General features: G+C 44.3%; 2 protein-coding genes across 5 annotated transcripts in view; both read right to left on the reverse strand.

Annotated features, from left to right (window-relative positions):
- LOC129324317 (uncharacterized) overlaps positions 1-6,016 on the reverse strand; it is a 110,677-nt gene extending 104,661 nt beyond the window's left edge. For both annotated transcript variants that reach the window (XR_008596525.1, XM_054971506.1), the window contains exons 1-2: positions 5,929-6,016; positions 278-433 (exon numbers count right to left, since the gene is read on the reverse strand). Coding sequence is in view for 1 of the 2 variants with exons in the window: in XM_054971506.1 (XP_054827481.1) it covers positions 278-433; positions 5,929-5,937 (165 nt within the window). In the remaining variant the exon portion in view is untranslated. The remainder of the gene's footprint in view (positions 1-277; positions 434-5,928) is intronic.
- LOC129324318 (uncharacterized) lies at positions 5,984-19,843 on the reverse strand. 3 transcript variants are annotated; one of them, XM_054971508.1, is made up of 7 exons: positions 19,652-19,843; positions 17,329-18,364; positions 15,823-15,885; positions 15,592-15,681; positions 14,626-14,697; positions 7,381-7,470; positions 5,984-6,079 (listed from the first exon to the last, which is right to left on the reverse strand). In XM_054971508.1, exons 2-7 carry the CDS (start codon positions 18,358-18,360, stop codon positions 5,984-5,986), a joined length of 1,443 nt encoding a protein of 480 aa, XP_054827483.1. In that variant the 5' UTR covers positions 18,361-18,364; positions 19,652-19,843. The 3 variants fall into 3 exon arrangements, with proteins under 3 accessions (XP_054827483.1, XP_054827484.1, XP_054827482.1); XM_054971509.1 differs by having other exon boundaries at positions 6,020-6,499; XM_054971507.1 differs by having other exon boundaries at positions 6,020-7,195.
- Positions 19,844-21,476: the final 1,633 nt, after the last annotated feature.

Below are 21,476 nucleotides of genomic sequence, written 5' to 3' on the forward strand. Positions count from 1 at the left end.
GTTACTGTTCCATTCTCTAAAGTAATTCCTCCCACCAATTCCTCCCATCAAGAAGGCTCCTGCAATGCTACAAAAGCCCCTAGTGCAGTATACTGAGAGAAGCTGGCAGCAACTTGGCAGTTGCAAGTTGACAGCAGAGGGGGATTCCTTCCTTCACCCTTCTTTTTAGAAGGGCAAAACAGCATAGGAAGAAGTTGTTGCTCAGCTCCCTCAAACACCCTCCCCATCAGAAAGGGGGAACAGCAGTCCAGGTGGACTAAAAAGATGTCTCTCTTACCTCCAGTTCTTCAGATATCCTCTCCAAAACTTTTGGCTCCAGCGAATCTGACTCATATAACTGTAGGACTTCTGAAGATGAAACCACTTCTTCACTGTCTTGCAAGCTTGGCGTCTTCTGTGGAACTTCTACTACTTCAACTGATATTTCTTGTATCTAAGGGGACATTTTATTGTTGTATATATATATATATATATATAGTTGTATACGTTACTTTCCTAAATTACAGGAATCATCTGCCACCATAGTTCTAATATAAATGACAACCAAAGTATTTACCTTACAGATATAAACATCAAATAATGACAATTCAAAAGAAGCGTTAAGAATAAACAGGCTTGGGTTAAAAATTATGAAAAACAGTTTAAGATCTTCAGAACAATTATTGACATAGGCTACTGTAGCAGCCAACACAACTGGAATTGGGCAAACATGGCTACAATCCTAGCCAGCTTTAAAAATCTTCCTCTATAAGATTTCACAAATGCAGTTGCCATGGTGTCCATGAATTTAATCCTGGTAATCAGAATTAAGAAGCATCTGTAGCATTTCACTTCATTTTAAAACTCCGCCAGCATTTTCCCTATTCAGTAGTTCAAATTGCCAGAAGAAGCCTATATTGATGGTGTCACTTATGCCGCCAAGCTCTGTTGTCTGCTGATTAACTGACTGACAAAAATGCACCATTTTTAAGTGTCTCTTTTATTCCCTGTTTCCAAGAGTGCTCATGTTGCCTCTTTCTCTTTCCCAGTCCCCCTTCCCCCACTACTCATCACTCCAGGTACTCAAATACCTGTTGTAAACAAAGAGCATGGAGATAAGAGAAACATCTGATTTCTAAAAGAAGAGGCACAGAAAATCAGCCCCTTACAGCATCTATTTTATAAGACTTTTTCCATGAATTTTGTTGTGACAAGGAAAAGTTGCAGTTGTCCAATAGAAAGTAAAATGTAGTCTGCGCCGCACTTTTCACATATTTCAGATTTTGCTGATAGCTGCAGGACAATTTGGTGACCTTCAATCATCATGTAATCAGAGGACTGCTGAAGCAACTCCCATGCCTCTCCATTCTGTTGTATGGATGATATATACCTGGTTGATCCCTTCTCCAAATCCAGACTGGTTCAAGTACATGACAAGGGAACCCCAAAACACCTGTATTCTGCCATATGGAACTTTGGTATGCAGCATCCCTCTGGAGGTGATTTTTTCCCTGATGCTCTTTAACATCTATAAGCACCCCCTCGCCCAGTTAGCTCACAGCTTTGGGCTGGGTTGTCACCAGTATGCGGATGACACCCAGCTCTATCTGCTGATGAACAGCCAGTCTGATCTCGCTCCGTATTCCTTAGCCAAGGGTCTTGAGGCTGTGACGGTATGGTTACATCAGAGTCGCCTGAAATTGAATCCCTCGAAGATGGAGGTTCTGTGTCTGGGTTGTCCCAATCCTGGACAGAGTACAATTGAAACCTTTGCCAACACCTGAGGAGCCTGGGTGTGATCCTCAGGGCCGGATCGAGGGGGGGCGGGGGGTAGCCTGCCCCCGGCGCTGCCAAAGAGGTGGCGCTGGGCACAGCTCCACCTCGCCAGCCCCGCCGATGGGGCAGCTGGCTGGCTTGCCACGCAGGACCTCCCAGCCCTGCGCTCAGCCACCAGCACGGCAAGCCAGCTGCCCCAGCACATGCCCTCGCCGCCGCCAGCTCTGTGGCTCACTGTGCGCTGGGGCGGCCGGCACAGGGCAGTGGGGCACACTAACTGCGTGGAGGGCTTCCTAGCCCTGCACTCAGCTGGCCACATGGCAAGCCAGCTACCCCAGCACCCGGTCAGCCGTGGAGCTGTCGGCAGCGAGAGCGTGCACTGGGGCAGCTGGCTTGCCGCACGGGGTGGCTGAGCACAGGGCTGGGAGGTCCTGTGCGCGCAGCAAGCCAGCCAGCTGCCCCAGCGCACGCACGCGTTGCTGCCAGTTCCATGGCTCACCGGGCACTGGAGCGGCCGGCTTGCCGCACAAGGCTCCCGCCCTGCGTGATGACATCACAAGTGACATCATCGCGCAGCACCGGGAGTACGCACGCACTCTGCGCACGCTGAGCACCCGGGAAAGGTTTGCCCCAGGTGTCCGCGCGCCTGGATCCAGCGCTGGTGATCCTGGATGCCACACTTTCAATGGAGGCCCAGGTCACGACTGTTGCCAGGTCTGCCTTTATTCATCTTCAACAGGCCAGGCAACTGGCACCCTATCTTTCGCCCTGGGACTTGGCCACAGTAATCCATGCAACAGTCATCTCCTGGTTAGACTACTGCCCTTGGGCCTGACCCGGAAGTTACAGCTGGTCCAGAACGCAGCGGCACATGTCCTTACTGGAACACCAATCCAAGTGCATATTCATCCTGTGCTGTGCCAGCTGCACTGGCTCCCAGAGGAGTTCCGGATCCGGTTCAAGGTGTTAACCTTGGTGTTTAAAGCCCTTTACGGACTGAGACCTGCATACCCGTGGGACCGCCTCTTACATCACGTCCCCTGCAGGGCATTGCGTTCTGCAGACAAGCAACTCCTGGTGGTCCCCGGCCCAAAAGACATCCGTCTGGCCTCAACTAGGGCCAGAGCTTTTCCTGCCCTGGCCCCGGCCTGGTGGAACACTCTCCCGCTGGATATCTGGGCCCTGTGGGACCTGTTACAGTTCCACAGGGCCTGTAAAACAGAGATGTTCCACCGGGCCTTTGGCTGAGTGCCAGTGGGTATCCCCCTTCTTCCATCTAAGACCACCACTTTTTCTGAGGCTGCCCTCGGCCATCTACCCATATACGGACTCCCAAATATTTATTTAAATAGCCTGTACCTGGACTATTTTAATGACCTTTTAAAGATTATTATTGATTTTATGGTTTTGTGATTAATTCACTGTGTTTTATAAATGTTGTTAGCGCCCTGAGCCCATTTGTGGGGAGGGCAGGGTATAAATCAAATAAAATAAACAAACAAATAAATAAACTTGGCTTATGCCTGCTGGCGTTCTGACTACTATGAGATAACACTTTATTGAAAATTTCAGACAAGATGCCACATTTTCAGGCTTTTCTAGAAACAAGCACATCTTAATCTGCATAAATATCAAATTAAACTTTATCTTTTGTGAAAAGACCATAACAATTTGGGTTACAATTCTAACACTGCAGTCCTGAGGCCCACCGCGCTACCGGCATCCACAAGCCCATGTACTTGCCACTCATCTGCTTCCTAAGGACTTTCATGGGAGAGCTACACTGCCAGCCAGCCACAGCAAGGCTGCTGCCAGCATCCTCCAATGGCCACATCGCCCCAATGACAGGCATGCAACTAGTAAGCAAAGGTGCAATCAATGTGCAGGCCAGGATCCCCACTCCCCGTCGACACCTCCATCCCCCATCAGAGAGCAGGCAGCCAGGGACCACATGCCCTCACGGTCACGGCACCCACATCTGGGCATCCGGCCAGAGGTAGCTGCCCAGCCAAGTGGCAGATGGCACACATGTCCCCCTTCGAAGGTGCAGCCTGCAGTGTGGGGGCCTACAGCAACAGCTCCACCACAGGGAAGGCACCCACCAGAGGGATCTGGATGGAGGGCCCCAAAGCCTGTCACGGTAGTGGCTGGTTGGTGCAACCCTGCTGGTGGGCGAGGACCAGGTTGCACCCTGCTGGAGGCAACCCCACAGAAGCAATCCCACAGGGAACTCCGCGGTGTCCTGCAGGCCACTCCTGTAGGCAGTGGGATGGGAGGGGCTTACTGGATAGGTGGCCCACATGGCTGGAGGGCAAGGGCTGTTTACAGGACAGGTGGCCCGGGGGGGGGGTTCCCGTTGGAAGGGGACACTGACAGCTGATGGCTTCCCTACTCCTGCAGATGACTGGGGCTACCAGTTTCTCCCATACCTCTAGATCCCATATCCCTCGGAAGAGCTGACAAGCCATGCTGCTCACAACCAAACTCACTGGCAGACATGGATAGTCATCAAAGGGGTATTTGGCCAACTACAGATGCAGTTCCAGTGCCTGCATCATACCGTGGGGGGGGGCACCTAGTAATGCAGCCCATGGCAATAGAGAAGCTTATGGCTGTTTGTGACATACTCCACAACATTGCCACCTGGCAGCAGCTTCCAGTGCTCCCAATGGAGGGACTGGAAGATGAGCACTTGGATGGGGCCCCGGCAGCCACTCTGCTTTGAGCCAGCAATGAAGCACAGTGACAGGTGCACAGCGGAGCCTGAGCAAGTACATGGGGGCCGCTGAAACCATCTGGAAACACATCACAGGGCAGCCTGCCCATACCGCGCCCCTGTGGCCATACGCTATGGAGTCACCCCACATCACTGATCACATTGGTCCTGTGCCCACAAACCCCACCAGGCACCAAGGGCACCAAGCTGCCTGATGGGTCCTGGGTCACTAGCCCACCCTGTATGGCTAGGAGTTTTTTCCCTGTCCACGTCCCCCTGCCACCACAAAGGATCTCCATATGCAGATGAACGGGCTGTCCTGACAAGAACCACTCTTGATCATGCTCTGCCAAGGAGATGCTCACAGGAACCTTGCTCTGGAGGCTGCCACGGCTGCCCTAGACACCCAAAACTGCTGGCCAGCTTCTCCATGCTGGGGCAGACTGGCCACTCACTGTGACCCTAAAGAACCCCAAGAGATGGTGGGTAGGGAGGTTGCAAGAGGGTGGCTCATCTAGCTCAGGTGGCCTTCAAGCAGTACAACACACATTCCCCACCTCCCCAGACCGGTATTCGATGTGGAAGCATCAATCACAGACCTCCTGCCACCATTTTCTTTCCCCGGGTGAATGGTCCCAGTCAAAATGGGGAAGTGACAGCTAGCCACCAGTCCAGGCCTCCATTTTCACTGATGAAGAACTCCCCAGGGGCGGGGAGCTCCCCCTCTTCAGGCATGTGCACATGGCACATGGACTGCCTGCCCCCGCAGATCATCCCAGGCCCCCAGACTGCAACAGCCATCTGCATTGCATCTCAGGCACCAACAGCACTGTGGGTGGCTGCTGGCCCTCCCCCCTGCACATGGGCAAGACCTTGCGTTCCATCCCATTCACTTCCCCACCATGTGAAGGGAGTCTGGGAAGGACGGAGGCTGCATGTGGCAGCTGTCAGTACGGGATCATGGCCCCCACTCCATATGGAGGCTGAGCCATTCAATGGGGCAGAGGTTCCTGATGGATCCTCAGGGCCGCTGCTTCCCTGGCATCCCATGGCCAAGGATCATCCCCACAGATGTGCCATGGGGCTGCCTCTGAGTGGGGGCTGCTCTCAGACCAGGTGAGCAAAGAGGCAGGGAGGCACAAGTTGCTAGACACAAACTTTAATGAATTGCCAACAGTGAAGAGGAGGTCTGGCTGCATGTTGCCAATTTCTGCCAGGATGGGAGCTACACCTGTTTGCACAATGGTTGGAGCCACAAGGGCCATTCCCCGTGCTGCCTTCTTAGGAGCGGGGTTGAGTCACAGGCTGCCCAGGAAATGGCTCCATTGGCAAGGCTTGGATAGCAACCAAGAAATATCACCAGGGGTTGGAACAGTAACGCTCCCTAGCTTCCCCGATTGATCATGGCCATCCTGAAAGGGAAACAGACACACATGTAGCAAGGGGTTGGACCTCACACAGGCCATGGCAGGGTCTACCACAGCCTGGTTGAGCACAGCAGCAGCAGCTCCATCATGCTAGCAACCAGACAAGGGATGTCCCTCCAGCAGGAAAGTGCTCCTCATCCATATCCGAATGTTCTGCTCCCGTCTGCTTGGAGTTCTGATCCTGGGAGGAAGATAGTCATGGGTTTATACAGACGCCATTATGGAGGAGTTATAAGAGCAAGCATCCAGACACTCTAGCCCACAACTGCACTCTCTCCTCTGCCCAAGGGGGGAACCCAGCTGAGGAAGTCTAGATGGAGTCCTGACATGGACTGCTGGTATTCCCCTGAAACAGATATATTAAGCATGGCTCCCTAGGCAACTGCTTCTATGGCAGACATGGGCCACACAGCTCACAGGCAGGGGCTGCACCCTCCCCAATAAGCCTCAACTGCAGAGACCAGTGATTAGGGGCATGTGGGTGTGGGGAGAGGAGAGACTGATGTGAATGAGCGAGCTAGGGCAGCTACCTCCCCAATTCCTTCTTACCTGTCAGTGTGCCCTCATTCCTCCCCAAGCCAGGACTCAGGGGTCAAGTAACCTGTAAGGGAACTCGGGTAATAATTGTTAGGCATTTTGGATGTGACTCTCCTCCCATATGTGAGTGTGAGCCATGCACCAGATTTCACAAAGTTCCCTCTGCGCACTCTTGCCCCGCCACCACCAGCACCATCTCCCACCTCATGCTCTAAGTCCCCATGGCAGGGGGCTCTTGGGCAAAGCCTCTACCCACCTCGCTTACCTGAGGTAATGGATGCCCCAGCTAGAGGTTATATAGGGTGACTGTTTAGCTGATTGGGCACAGGGAGGAGGCTTGGCCACCGCAGGGGCACGAACAAATTGGTCCCTATAATAGTCAGGATCCTATGCACCTCCAAGCTGCTTGAGGGGGGAAAGCACAGGGGAGGTGATTGAATTTTCCTGTACAATGGGTGCCTATGGGCTACGCCATCATTTTTTGTGGCATAACTTTCCACTGCTGCTGGGGGCATTCCTGTGCCCAAAACAGCTTAGGAAGCTAACGAACATGTGCCCTGCCCACCAGCCTGCCCCCTGCCACACAGTTGCAGGGACTTACACCCTAGTTATGCCCACACTCAGCCACCTTGGCCAGGTGGCTGGTAAGAGACCAGAGTGAAGCAGCACTGGGCTGCTGTGCCATCGTAGGGGGAGTTATGCTGGCGTAAATCTGGGATAGTCTGCTGCCAGGGCGCTTCTGCTCCTCTCCCAGATGGTGCTGTAAGTCAATTACAGAGGACCAAGTATCATTAGACTATTATTAAATAAAAAGGATTCTATCATATTGTACATGTGAAATGTGAATAAGACAATCACACCTGGCATATCTTAGAAAAGAAATACAATATCAGCAACAAAAATAACAGTAGGGAAGAAAACGGTTTGTGATTTTGTGTATTTTACCTTAGCTTTGGGGGTATCTTCTTCCACTTCTATGTACTCTTGCTCTGTTGGGAGGGACATACTCTCCAATCGTGATCTTTGAGATGTATCCTGGGGGAAACAGTCAAGGAAAATAATGTACTGTCTATAAGTAACATTTAATTAAGGTATACTTTAAACAATCATGAAGAAAAGCAATGATGTATTATGGACAAAATGTACCGGTAAACCTATAACTTTAGCCATAGCCCAAAGAAGCTGAATAGTATAGTCCAAAAAGCATTCATAATAAAAGCAGTAAGGATTACGTTGCAACTATGACATCTTTTTGATGCTTTAATTCCAAACAAACCATACTAGCTAGAACAATTCAAACATGATTTTCAAAACAAGAGAGAAGAAAGCCTCTTTAATTTTTTTCAGATACGTTTTCCTTAAACTAGATATAATATCGTTTCCTTAAACTATATATAATTTCTTTAATATGTATATAATATATAATAGCAATATTTGAATTAAGGGCATGTTACTATTGGGGAAAGGGTTAAAACAGTTTAAATTCAGAGTTGCAATGGATCTTGAATTAATAGAGAATCAGACACTTTGTTTGCTTTTAAGAAAAGTTTACTTTAGAGGGCAAAGGTGCACAGGGTTGCTACGAAACAAAGAAACCTATCAGCTACATCTCAACACTATGAAGTACAAACATAGACTGAGATACCATGCCTGCTATGGCGATCTTCTTTTGGACCCTAGAAAGGAAATCACCTGATCAATTGACAAACAGTAGTTTACAAACACATCTTAGTTCCCAGGACTTTGAGTTAGATTAGGCTATTGGATTCCTGCCAGGTTTCCCTTCCAGGTCAATGCAAACAATAGCACATTAGCTAAACACATTAACCCCAATGACTGAATGTCAGACCTTGCAGCCTATATTCCAACACCCCTTCTCAAAGTCTAACATGGAAGTCATCATGCATCCATATTTAACAAACATTATTCATCCAGCATCTCAGCATTAGGATCAAACATATTCAACATTTCACAAAGATATTCAACTTTTGCTTTAGACAGTGCTTAGTCAGGATATCAGCACCATTTCTTCTGTGCAGCAATGTTCAATCTCGATTAGTCCCTTCTGGCACATATCTCTCACAAGTTCACACTTAAGTCCAATAGATCTGCGTCTTTCTTTTGGTACTTTCTCGTTGCATATGGCAACGCAAGCTTGAGTATCCTCAAACATAACTACAGGTATAGGTTCGTTTATTCCAAAGCCCTTTATCAAGTGAAAAATCCACTCTAGTTCACTGCAGGCACTTGCTGCTGACACACATTCAGCTTCCGCTGTAGACTGTGCTACAGTAGTTTGTTTCCTACTAGTTCAGTCTATCAGTCCATCTCCATAAAATAATAGGTATCCACTGGTTGACCTGTAGTTACTCGATTCTTCTCCCCAGTTAGCATCCATATATCCAATCAATCTTGGCTTTTCAGATGGTGAAATTCTCAGTTTTAAGTCCACAGTTCCTTTCAGGTATCTTGTTAGTTCCTTTATTGCATTTCAATCATGATGATTAGGTGAACTTACTTTTCTACATAGGATGCCAACAGCTGCTGTGATGTCAAGTCTTGTAGTTTTGCTCAAGTACAGAAGTTTTCCAACTGCTTCTCTATATTCACCAACATCCCTAAGTGGTCGCCCATCCCTTTCTCTCAGATAATCAGGTTCAAGTGGCACATTGCAGTTTTTCATGCCAACAGATTCTACAAAGTCCAGTATTTTTCTTTTCTGGCTCAAAAGAAAAGTTCCATCTTCAAGTCTTTCAACTTATATCCCGAGGTAGTGTTTTGAGTCTCCAAGCTGTTTGACTTCCACTTCTTTGTTTAGTCCATGAACTATTTCGTTAATATCCTCTCTATTTTGACAAAATATGATCAAGTCATCAACATAAACAAGAATGTATTGGTATTGTCCATTTTTAAGTCTGGTATACAAAGTTCTGCTTTTCCTTGCTCAAATCCTTACTTTCGTAGTAATTCTGATATTTTATCATACCAGGCTTTTGCTGCTTGCTTTAAGTCATATAGACCTTTGTTGAGTCTGTACACATAATTTTCTAGTCCTCTGATCTGGAAACCTTCAGGTTGCTCCATATAGATTTCCTCAGATAACTCTCCACTGAGAAAAGCTGTCTTTATATCCAGATGCTCTACTATCATGGTTCTTAAGGCTGCAACACTAAGCAGTGTCCTGCATGGTTGATAACGTGCAAACATTTCAAAGTAGTCAGTTCCATATTCCTGGGAGAAACCTTTGGCTACTAGAAGCACCTTGTATTTCTCTACAGTCCCATCAGTGTTATATTTGATTTTGAACACCCACTTACATCCAACAGGTTTTCTGTCTGAAGGTAACTTTGTCTATACTTGTTTTTCATTTATGGATTCCAGTTCTTCTTCCATTGCTTCAATCCATTTGTTTTCTTCTGCAGGCAGTTTACATATTTCTTTCAAGTTCTTGGGTTCTTTTATATGTTGCACAGTTTCACAAAATCCATATTTCTTTGGTGGGTTTCCTTTATTGCTTCTTTCTGATCTTCTCACAGTGATTGCAGGTTCTGTCTCCTCTGGTTCAGTCTCTGCTTCCTCTTCTGTTTGTGCAGTGTCTTGAGAAGGTGGACCTGCCAGTTCCCCAGTGGTCTCTGCAGGTAACCAAATGACCAGTTCTTCAGGAGCAGTCTCTAGATCTTTTGGATCAGTTGTCACTGTGGATTCAGCTGTGTTAGAAGCATGTAGCAAATGGTTCTCATCCGCATATACCACATTGTATTTCCTGACTCTGCAGTCTTGAGGATTGAAATTCTGTATCCTTTTCCACCAACAGGATATCCAATAATCAGTCCAACTTCAGCTCAAGGATCAAGCTTTCCTCTTTTCTCCTTTGGTATGTGGACATAATCTTTGGAACCAAAAGCTTTGATGTGGTTTAGAGCGGGCTTCTTGCCAAACCAAGCTTCAAATGGAGTGATGTCCATTACCTTTGAAGGTACTCTGTTATGTAGGTAAACATCTGTGTTCACAGCTTCAGCCCATAATCCATTGGGCAGTCCAGAATGTATTAGCATAGACCTGTACATATCCTGTATAGTCCTGTTCAATTTCTCAGAACATCTGTTTTGTTGTGGTGATTGAGGTATGTTTACTTTATGCTCAATGTCCTCAAGTTCCAAAAATCTTTTAAATTCTGCATTGCAATATTCTCCACCACCATCAGTGTATAGACTCTGGGGTGCTTTGCCAAACTTATTCTTAACTGTGGCAACAAAGCATTTGAATTTTTCAAGTGTTTCATCTTTGCTCTTCAGCAGGTATACAAAAGTGTATTTTGTTTTGCTTTCAGTAAATGTTGCAAAATACTTGTTCCCACCAAAAGATGGCGATAGTGGGCTAATGAGGTCTGAGTTTACAATCTCTGTGTAGCTTGGGCTAGTCTCCTTTGCTTTAAAACGTGTCACATTTTTCTTTTGCCTTGTCATAACTAGGAACAGAAATTCCACATTCCTTCAACAACTTCTCAACACTTTGCACATTATGGTGCCCTAGTTTGACATGCCATGAACAGACATCTGCGATGGTCACAAACATGTTGTCTAGTTTGACAAACTTGTCCTTCACCATCATCAACAACTTCTGAGTCTTCGCAAACATCCACAAAATCCATTTCTCTGCTCCACCACAAACCTAATGCTAGACTCTTCACCAACAGTCATACTTCCGAAAGTCTTTTAGTTGTAATCAAATTGTCTACTGCTCCAGAAACCAGAGTGACATTCTGTAATTTAACAGTCATCACATCTCCAGTAGTAGTAAGAATTTCATTTGGCACTGTTCCAATCCCTTCTACATGAAGCAGTTCTTTAATCGCTTGTAGAAGTATAGGTCTTTTCTCAGTATCAAATTCACGAAAGGATTCACGATACTTGCATATGTGCATGCATGATCCACTGTCAAGCAGGAACAGTTTCTTATTTTCAACATTCAGATTATCACAAATTCTTAGCGTATAATCATTCTCAACATTCCTCTGAGTATATTTCCCATTGCCTCTAATTGTATTAAAGTTCCCTCTGGTGTGAGGTTAACTTTTCTCTGCTGTTAAAATTGTCTCTGCCAGCAGGTGGCAACCTTTCATAGTGAGCATGTGGGCCAGTAGGCTTCTGGCCATGCGCCCTCTTTGACTCACAGTTTCGGAAGAAATGGTTCCCCCGACATGAGAAGCAATTAATCCTTCATTTTTATATCTATGTCTCAAATTTAAAACAGCCATTTTACTAGACACAGCCTCAGAGTCATCAACTGAATCAGGCCCTTTTCGCACTTACGGTTTAAACCGCCATTTATGAGCATTCGCCCCGATCGCAGTGGCTTCGGCATTGCACCTGTTCATTTCACACTGTCCACTGCAATTTCGATTTGGTGTCTGTGCTTCATTTCAAAACCTCGGTGCAATTTTGGGCTTTTGGGGCCTTGCAATTCACGTCACACTTTTTTAAAAAAAATTCAGCATGCGTAGTAACTTTGCAATGTTGGAACCCTTCCCCCCTTTTTGCTGCTTGGGCTGTCCCCTGCCCACCGGAGAGGCAATTGGTGGCAGAGTTCTGGGGGAAAACATGTACGACTCTCATTTTTTTAAATCAAGCCAGGAAAGGGTTAAAATGCTGCCGATTAATCTCCTCCCAGGAAGCAGAGGCTTGTTTCCAAAGGGCTGTGCAAAATGCTTGGGTTTTTTTCCCCTCTTTGGCAAAGTCTGAAACATGCCTGGGAAGGAGGGAAAAGCAGCCGTTTAATCCTTTCCTGGCGTTTAAAGCCAGGAAGAAAGTGCAGGAACATTACAACGTTGCAACCCATTCTTGTCTTTAAAAAAAAAAGAATGTGTGTGCATGCCCTAAGGGAGGAAGGAGAAAGCAGCTATTTAACACTTTCCTTGATTTTAAAGCTAGCAGGGAATTAGCAGCAAGCTTAGGAATCATTCCTGGCTTTTGAAAAAAAATAAAACAGCATGCATACCGGGAGGAAGGAAACCAACGAAGAAGCAGCCTTATGACCCTCAGCTCGCTTTACTAAAAAAAATGGTGGACAAGGAGTTCAGAGAGCTGAGGAGGGTGGGAGTGGTTAATTCTGCACAAACCAATCAGCTCCCAGGGAAAAGGAGAGGGGGGGAGAGAAGCAAAAAGGTGGCAAAAGTGTTCACATTAGCAAAATGCAGGCCAGCTGCCAGTCGGCAGCGAACTTAAAAAAACATCGGGGTATGTCCGCAGGGGGAAAAATCGGGGATACAGCGGACAAAAAGTGGGACTGCATCCCATGACTGCTTTTAAGTGTGAAAACCTTGCAAACATGGGATGTGGAACAGGTACAAACGCGCTCTAAAAACCGAGTGCGAAATGTTTTTCAGTTTACTCTCTTAAAACTGATAACCGATAATCAAGAGATAAACCCTTTTGATGTCTCAAATAAAGCATCAGTCCTTTATAGCTAAGAGGAAGACCTTTTAAAATTGCAGCAATAACATCTTTATCTTCAGGCACTTTTCCCAAATCTTTCAATTGGTTATAGACTCCCATGAGCCTTTTTAATTGACTAGGCAATGAATCACCTTCTCTCGTTTTAAAATCATATAGCTGACTCTTTAGGTACAGAATTTTACGGGATGTTTGGCCTTCATATTTTTTCTTTAGAAATTCAAGCATGGCTTTTGCTGTTTCCAGAGTATGCAAGTCAGGTATCTAACGGCGAATTACTTAGCTCATAATTAAAGGTTCTACCAAGTCATCTTACTTAAGAAAATCAGTCCTTTCTTGCCCATTTGCTGGGATTGCTTTAGTCAATACATCTGAGGCTCCAAGCATTTGTAGCTGGTTTTTCAAGGCACTATTCTACCAGTTAAAATTGTTCTGATTCAAACAGGGTAAACCCATCCTCCCTGGGCTACAGTCATTGGGTTTCCATGAACTCACATCCCTTTCATGGGCATCTGTTGAAGAACCAGCACTCCTCATCATTGAATTTATGCAGAGTTCTTTCTGGCTGAAGCAGGCACATGCAGAGTTAATGTGGAAGCTCCTCATTTGCATTCGAGGGAAAAAACTTCAAAGAATCGTCCATAGCTCCAGTTTGCAAATCCAAATCAGTTCTTAGGCAAAGCTCTCAGACTGTTTGATCTGAGGTTTCCTTTTCCTAATCACAATTCTCTGAGTGCAGGAGAGTGCAGAGAAAAAAGTGGTTGTTTTAAAATCCAAGCCTGTCCGCCTAATTAGCTTAGCATCTCTCTAAAGATCCACTGGGTCATTAAAAAAAAACATTAGCTACTATTACAAACCATCCTCTGCTACCAATTGGTTGGGGAAAGGGTTAAAAATAGTTTAAATTCGGAGTTGCAATGGATCTTGAATCAACAGAGAGTCAGATGCGTTGTTTGCTTTTAAGAAAAGTTTACCTCCAGAGGAAAAAGGTGCACGGGGTTGCTATAAAACAAAGAAATCTATCAGCTACATCTTGACACTATGAAGTACAAACTTAGACTTAGATACCGTGTCTGCTATGGTGATCTTCTTCTTGACCCTAGAAAGGAAATCACCTGATCAACTGACTAATAGTAGTTTACAAACTCATCTTAGTTTCCTGGGCTTTGAGTTAGATTAAGCTATTGGCTCTCTGCCAGGTTTCCCTTCCAGGTCAATGCAAACAATAGCACACTGGGTAAACACATTAACCCCATAATGACTGAATGCCAGACCTTGAAGCCTATATTCCAGCAGTTACAATGTGGCTAAGGAGGCTCTATTTCAGATATCTTCTATAATCATGGCAACCCAATATAACTGTAGTGAATTTAAGTTACTGCAGCAGTAGCAAAACCAACCCTTATACAAAACAGAGATCGACAGGTCAGCTCAACTCACTTGCCTCAATTGCAAATACCCTTACAATATCATTTTTACAGTTGTAAGTTTGAACTGTATCTAGGAGGTCACATTAGATGTCATGCACACACAGTCCTACTCCTCTCCTTTTTTAAAGGTCTGTGTGGTGGTCCTGCCCCACAAAGAAGCATTTTCTCAGTAGCAGCAGAAAGGTGACGTATCTTCTTACATCAAAGACTTTACAATCGGTTCTATGCTCTCCTACCAGCACACAGCAGAGCATCAGTATCAGGAGCTGAGAAGCAAATGCTTTTCATAATAGAGGTTTAAACTGTACCAGTTGTGTTTGTTCACTATCTGCAAGTGTTGCCCGTTTAGCTGGAGATCCAAGTTCTTCAACCCAAGGTTCCTTTGTAAAGAAGAAAAGAAGAAAATAGTAAAAGACAAAAGACATATTTCAATGGCACGTTTGCCTTCATAACATTTGATACCATACAATATACTAGATAATAGGTACGTTTCACCTATTAAATATAACAGCTTAAAACCTCAGCTTGTGCACAGAAAGGCAGAAGCGACTTTGATTCTTCTTCCCTCCTGAAATGTGCTAGAGGGTCCCCTGAACTTCTAGTGCAGCTTTTCAGGATTGAAGAAGTTTAATGGAAGGCAAATCTACATCTCCATCCCTTAAACATGGAAGTTCTTCTATTCACATGGGGTGGGAGCACAGATCCAAGGCAATAATAATTTGTTTCAGACTAAAATTTTTAAAATAATGTGGAAAAAGATTAGTTGGGGGGGGGGAGTGGCTCAGTGGCTCTGCTTTGCATATAGAAGGTCTCAAATTCAATCCCCAGCATCTCAAGTTTAAAGAAGCATTAAGCAGGTGATGTGAAAGAACCTCACCTGAACCCTGAAGAGCCACTGCCAATCATAGTAGACAATACTGGCCTCAATAGGGACCAAGTAAAAGCACTACAGCCTATCAGCTTTAACTCCTGGTGACTCATCTGGCCTTCTTATTTCCAAGTAACTGTTTTCAGTCTCAGCAAGCCAGAAACAAGAGCCAAAAGGTCATAGCTTAAAGAGCCGGGGAGAAGATCTACACTACGCTCAGAAGACTTTCTCCCCCCACCCCCCTTTACCTGCTTGGTTGTTTTCATTATTTTTTTATATTGTAAGCTGCTTTGGGTTCTGATTAGGAAGAAAAATGACATATAACTAAATAGAATTCATTCGAGCAGTCCCTTTCTAACAGCAAGAAAATATCAACATATTTCTACAATAATGCCTTGAACCTTACCATTTTTAATTGTTCCATTTTCACTGACACAGCTTCTTTAGATGGCATTTCCAGTATGCTCAGCTGAATTTCCCTTTCAGTGACTTGTGGCTTCATTATAAAAGGGAAAAATACATAACGTTTAAAAGTTCACACTTCTGATAACACAATAAAGATCTGCTATGGGCATCAGCTAGTATTGTGTTTTTATTGTGAAATATTTTTCCCATTCCTTGACATTGGTCAATCTACCTGAGACGAGTAGATGGAGATTTCTTCTTTTGTCTCGGGCTTCACTGGAACGTCAACTGGTGACTATTTTGAAGAAAGAAAACACAAGTATAAATCAAAACAGTAAAGGTAATAATTTCCATTATGCATTTCAATTCTGTTTGAAATACCAAAAACAGTAAGAAAGGTTAAGCAAGAAACTATGGTTGAGTTCTGTGAAAAATTACGTGTGGTTAAACAAGACTGCCAAGGACCTCAAAAATGATAGTTTCATCCCTGAAACTGTACCACATTTTCTTATCTTAGAATTTCCTACTCTTTAAACCACCTTTAATCTTCAGTTATGGAATTCCATCAGCAAACATAGTCCTTGAGCCACTTAAGTCTATCTAATGGGGCTGACTCCCAGAAAAGTGTTGTTAGAAATGCACTATAAAGCTATGTTCCTATGCACAGAAGCTCCAGGAAGACCACAAGTAGAGGAAGAACCCAACAGCCCCTCCACTGTTGCTCCTCAGCAAATGTTCTTCAATGGCATACTACCTTTGAACATGGAGATTTCATTTATAGACAGGTCATTGTCTAGACCTATCCTCCATAAACTGTCTAATCTCCTCTTAAAGCCATCTAAGCCACTGTCTCCACATCTGGTAGTAACAAATTGCTCAAATTAAGTGTGTTATTGTGTGAAATACCTTTATTTTTTGCCTGTCCCACATCTATTACCAATTAATTTCACTGGCTGACCCTGGGGTCTAATATTATAGGATACTGAGAAAAAGTTATCCATATTAATTTTGTTGACATTATGCATAAGTTTATAAAGCTCTATCACATGGGTTCCTCAGGTCTTGGAGCCTGTGGGCACCTTTGAAACTCTGACACAGGGTGATGGCCCCACCCATGTTCTAAAAGCACTTTGAGGCTGTGGGCACCAGGAAACATGTCAGCAGGCACCACAGAGTCCACAGGCACCACGTTGAGGACCCCCACTTTATCCTGTTCTCCCCAAGCTGTCTTTTTTCCTGAACTACAATGTCACAAATGCTTTAGCTTTTCCATGTAAGGAAGGTACTACAATCCTTTAATCATTCTGATTGCCTCTTGTTCTGCTTTTGAAATAAAGCAACCAGAACTGGACAGTATTCCCAATGGCTCTAGTATGAACATGTTCTAGAAACAGTGCAAGATCATTGGTTTGATCGTTGTGGCATTCTTCAGCATTTTATTTTGTTTGTTTTAGATTGCTCTAAGATACCAGGATATAAACCTAAATAAATACACAAATTACACTTGGCCGTGGATAGTTATAGTATCTTATGTGTACATACAAAGCACTCTGCTGATATATCTAATAATTTCTCTTTTAACAAAACAATGTGGCAAAAAGGAATGGTGAAAGGATATTGTTACCAGTTTTATTAATTTTTCCCAAACACCCACACTATTATATCAAATTGCAGATGTTGAAAAAAGTGCCATTTTCATGAAAAAGAAACACACCACCCAAAAGACTAGTTCACTTACTTCTATTTTTATGTTGTAGTCCTGGCCAAGAACACTCTCCAGAAGTTCTTTGATTCTCAGATCTGAAGGGGTAGGAGCTGTAGACTGCAAGGATGCAATTATTTCATCAATAGATCGTGGAAGAACTCCAGAAGGAAACTTTTGAATGGAATCCTGTATTTGTGACCTACTCTTTGGGGAAAACTTTTCAGATAGCTTTGATCTTCTCATGTCTCTAGCTTCTTGCAGAGATCCTGAAATAGACTTTGCATTAGATACCTTGCTGATTTTTTTACTATACGGCTCTTCTAACTCAATAAGTGTTTTTAGTATACTTGGCTTTGAAATTTCTTTTGACATTTTAATTAACTTTTCACTTGAACTGGAGTCCATAATACTTGAGCATTCCATTTCTGTTATGTCAGAGCTGGTTCCTACATTTGCCATAATCTTATGCTGAGAATACATTTTTTGTGCTGGCTGTTCAGTATCATGAACTACTTGTTGAGGGGAGAGAGGCTTCTCAAACACAGATTTTGCATGAACCAACTTTCTGGATCTTGGCTTTGGTGGGGGCTCTGGTTTCTTTAACATGCTGACTTTTTTAGTAGTGCCTATTAAAGAGGCTATTGCTACTGGCCCCTTTTCATCCTCAGCTAAGTGATTGTCTATCATAGTGTCTTCTTTTTTGTGAGATTTCTTTTGTTTAGTTTCAAGACGTTGTGTTTGATGTCCCATGACTGTTACATCAGGAGAAAGATCTACTCTTTTCAAACTTTTAGAAGTATCCCAGTCTACAGGAAGATTTGTGTTTTCAAGAAGCAGGGGTGGTCTCTGTGAACTCTGGAGAGAATAAGGTACTAGCTGATGTGCTTGATCTGGTGGTGTAACTTCACATACAGGTTTGTTCAGATTTGTTTGAGCATTAGCTGTTTGTTTAAACTTCAGAAATTCCAGCCGAGATTCTTTGCATATGTTTTCACGCTCTTTAAGTATAGTTAGTTCTTCCAAATAGCTTAGACCAAAATGTTCACGTTTTCTAGCCATTTCCATATACCTTCAGGAAAGTACAGAATTTTAGTCATAACTAAATAAAATACCAAGCAATAAACTGTGAGAATTCTGAATATTCTGTTATATGTTGTGGGCAGCCCCAAGTTACAAATCATCAAATCTGTGGTCACTTATCATCTCATCTACATGAAGCTCTCTGCAGTATAATCCTATGCCTGTTTTTTTTTTCTGAAGCAAATCCTACTCCACCCAATGGTTTTTAGTGTGTATGGGATTACAACTTTAGTTCAAAAAATGTAACACTGTGCCATTTAATTCTCCCTTTTCTCAAACAGAACATCTGGTAAACATGAAACAAACTATATTATTGATAAGGTTTATAAAATTTAACTTGTTTTTCTATTTTAAAAATCCCAAGTGGTTTTTGGTACTAATTGGGGTCTTAGAGAAGGGGAAAATTATTGCATTTGGCTTAAATTGGAATAACTCTGCATAGGATTACACTATCAGGCTATGAATGAAATAATGAGTAAATTTAGATCAAGTAGAGAAAGGGAAGCAGCCAGGCACCTCTGCATTGTGCCTGGACAAGATCTTGCTGACAACCCCTTCCCTAAGCATCTTTGTGTTATACTTTAGTTGATTGCTGTTTTAGTTTTAACTGGATACTTTGGGCTCAAATGGGGATAAATTCAATCTGTTTATTAATTAGCATACCCTGAGTGGGATGAAAAGGCAGAACAGAAATATTTTAAAGAAATAAAATGAACTGTGAAACAAAATAGCATACTTTGTTCTTAGATTGTGCTTTTAGCAGCAACCCGCTTAGAAATGGAGTTCCTGCCTGTGTCTTTTAAGACATTGCCTGTCACTTGTTCTAAAAATAATGCATTGCTTTTCTAAATATTATTCCCAGAGATTCCTAATCAAAGGCATATCTTTAGTCAAACTGAAGTTTTGCATCAATGTTTTATTGCTTCATTGTTGAAGCCTTAGTTTTCATTTCTACAGGCGAAAGTTGTTCCTGACAGGAGGTGTTCATAAGGAGACCTACTACACCTGTTGAATTTCTTACATCTGATGTCGCAGGCTCTGACCCAAGAAAGCTTATCCTAGTATAAATGATAAACCATTAAAGTGCCTATCACACCTCCATTTCGTTTTCGCTGATGTCTGTCACGGCAGAAAGAAAGCGCCCAGCGAAAAAGGAAAGAAACTTGGCCACTTTCGTTGCCAGCAATCTCCAGCCCCTCTGCCCCATCCGGCCCCCTTCCCTCCCCCAGGGAAAACGCTCCTTGACGCGCCCTCAGGGTCAAACCCATTATCCCACCTCCCTTCTTTAAGCCGGTCTCCAATGGGTCAGCCCTGCTGATATTCGGATGAGGTTACGGCGAAGGACGGCTCCGCTGTCCGCATCTTTCGCTCCTTCCCTCCCTGCCCCAAACAGAAACGGTGCTCAGGCTCCAGTCGGGAGAAACCCTTGCTGCGGCCGCGGGTCTCCCTCCGTTGCCTCTTCCTCTTGTCCCAGCGTCCGCCCGACACTAGCGACTTGGGCCAAGGGGAGGGAGATGAGGGACGCGTGGTCGCCTAGCAACAAGCCCGGACACAAACTCCCGAGGGAGGGCTGGGCCTGTGGGCGGGCTGTGGGCTTAAGGGAGAAGCGGCTGTGGTGTCGGAGAGCGCGCCCCCTGGAGCAAGGGAGGCCCAGAGGGAAACGTGTGGAGGCGGCCTCTCAAGGACTCTGGGCCATAACAAAGAAAGAGGCGCCGCGATGCTGGATGAGAACAAAAGTGCGGCAGCCCCTTTCACCGCGTGGCCGCTAACCAGATGCTGTCAGGCGGTGTACAAGCAAAGCCCCAGCCTGCCCTGGCCCTTCTTGTTGCCTCCGAGCGCTGGCATTCATTGGTAATAGGGCCCCCAGGTTCAGTCTCCAACCCCAAAGCCACTCAAGGTGTAGCCAGGTTGGGAAAGACCTTTCTATGTCTGAAATCCAGCGACACAGTTCTAGGTTAGATGACCTTACATGGCCCAATGATTTCAGAATGAGGCAGCTTCATGTGGACACAGCAAAATGCATAATTGCTTCAAATAATCCTGGCACATCATTTCTTTTCCTTAACTTGTGAAGTAAAACTTTTCTGATATTAAAAAAAAATGCATTGAACAGGTTGTAATGTTATGATTTAATACTTGCTTTATGGTGGAAAAATTGAATAGAAAGAACTTTTTTTCCTTCTCTTATAATACAAAATACTGGAATATATTTCATTACCAGCAGATCCAAGACTCAGATTCAAGCTATGGAAAGTGTTAAAAGAAACGGGGGTGTCACAACATCAGATTGTTTTTATGTGCTACCTGTTATGTGCTACTGTTAGGACAGAATATGGGGAAACAGAATGGTTTCCAGTTGGCAAAGGTGTCAGACATGGTTGCATATTAAATACCTGTTCAACCTCTATGCAGAGCATATCATAAGGAAAGCTGGATTAGATCTATAAGAAGGTGGAGTGGAAACTAGTGGAAGGAACAGTAACAATTTGAGATATGCAGATGACACCACGTTACTGGTAGAAAATAGTGAAGGCTTGAAACAACTACTGATGAAGGTTAAAGGAGAAAGCGCCAAAGCGGGATTACAGCTGAACACCAAGTAGACAAAAGTAATGACTATTGAGGGATTACACAATTTTAAAGTTGACAATGAGGAAATGGAAATGGTTCAAGATTTTCAATTCCTTGGCTCAATCATCAACCAAAAGGGAGACTGCAACCAAAAAATCAGAAGGAGATTGAAACTTGGAAGAGCAGCTGTGAAGGAACTAGAAAATATCTTTAAAGATAAAGATGCCTCTCTGGGAATAAATTCAAGATAATCCAAACAATGGTATTCCCCATTACTATGTATGGATGTGAAAATTGGACAATGAAGAAAGCTGACAGGAAGAAAATTGTTTCGTTTGAAATGTGGTGCTGGAAGAGAGTTTTGCGGATACCATGGACGGCCCAAAAGACCAATAAGTGGGTTCTAGATCAAATCAAGCCTGAATTCTCTCTAGGAGCTAAAATGATGAGACTGAGGTTATCATACTTTGGTCACATCATGAGAAGAAGCAATTCTTTGGAAAAGTCAATAATGCTAAGAAAAGTGGAAG

This window comes from Eublepharis macularius, chromosome 2 (assembly GCF_028583425.1).
Source record: "Eublepharis macularius isolate TG4126 chromosome 2, MPM_Emac_v1.0, whole genome shotgun sequence".
NCBI lineage: Eukaryota > Metazoa > Chordata > Lepidosauria > Squamata > Eublepharidae > Eublepharis > Eublepharis macularius.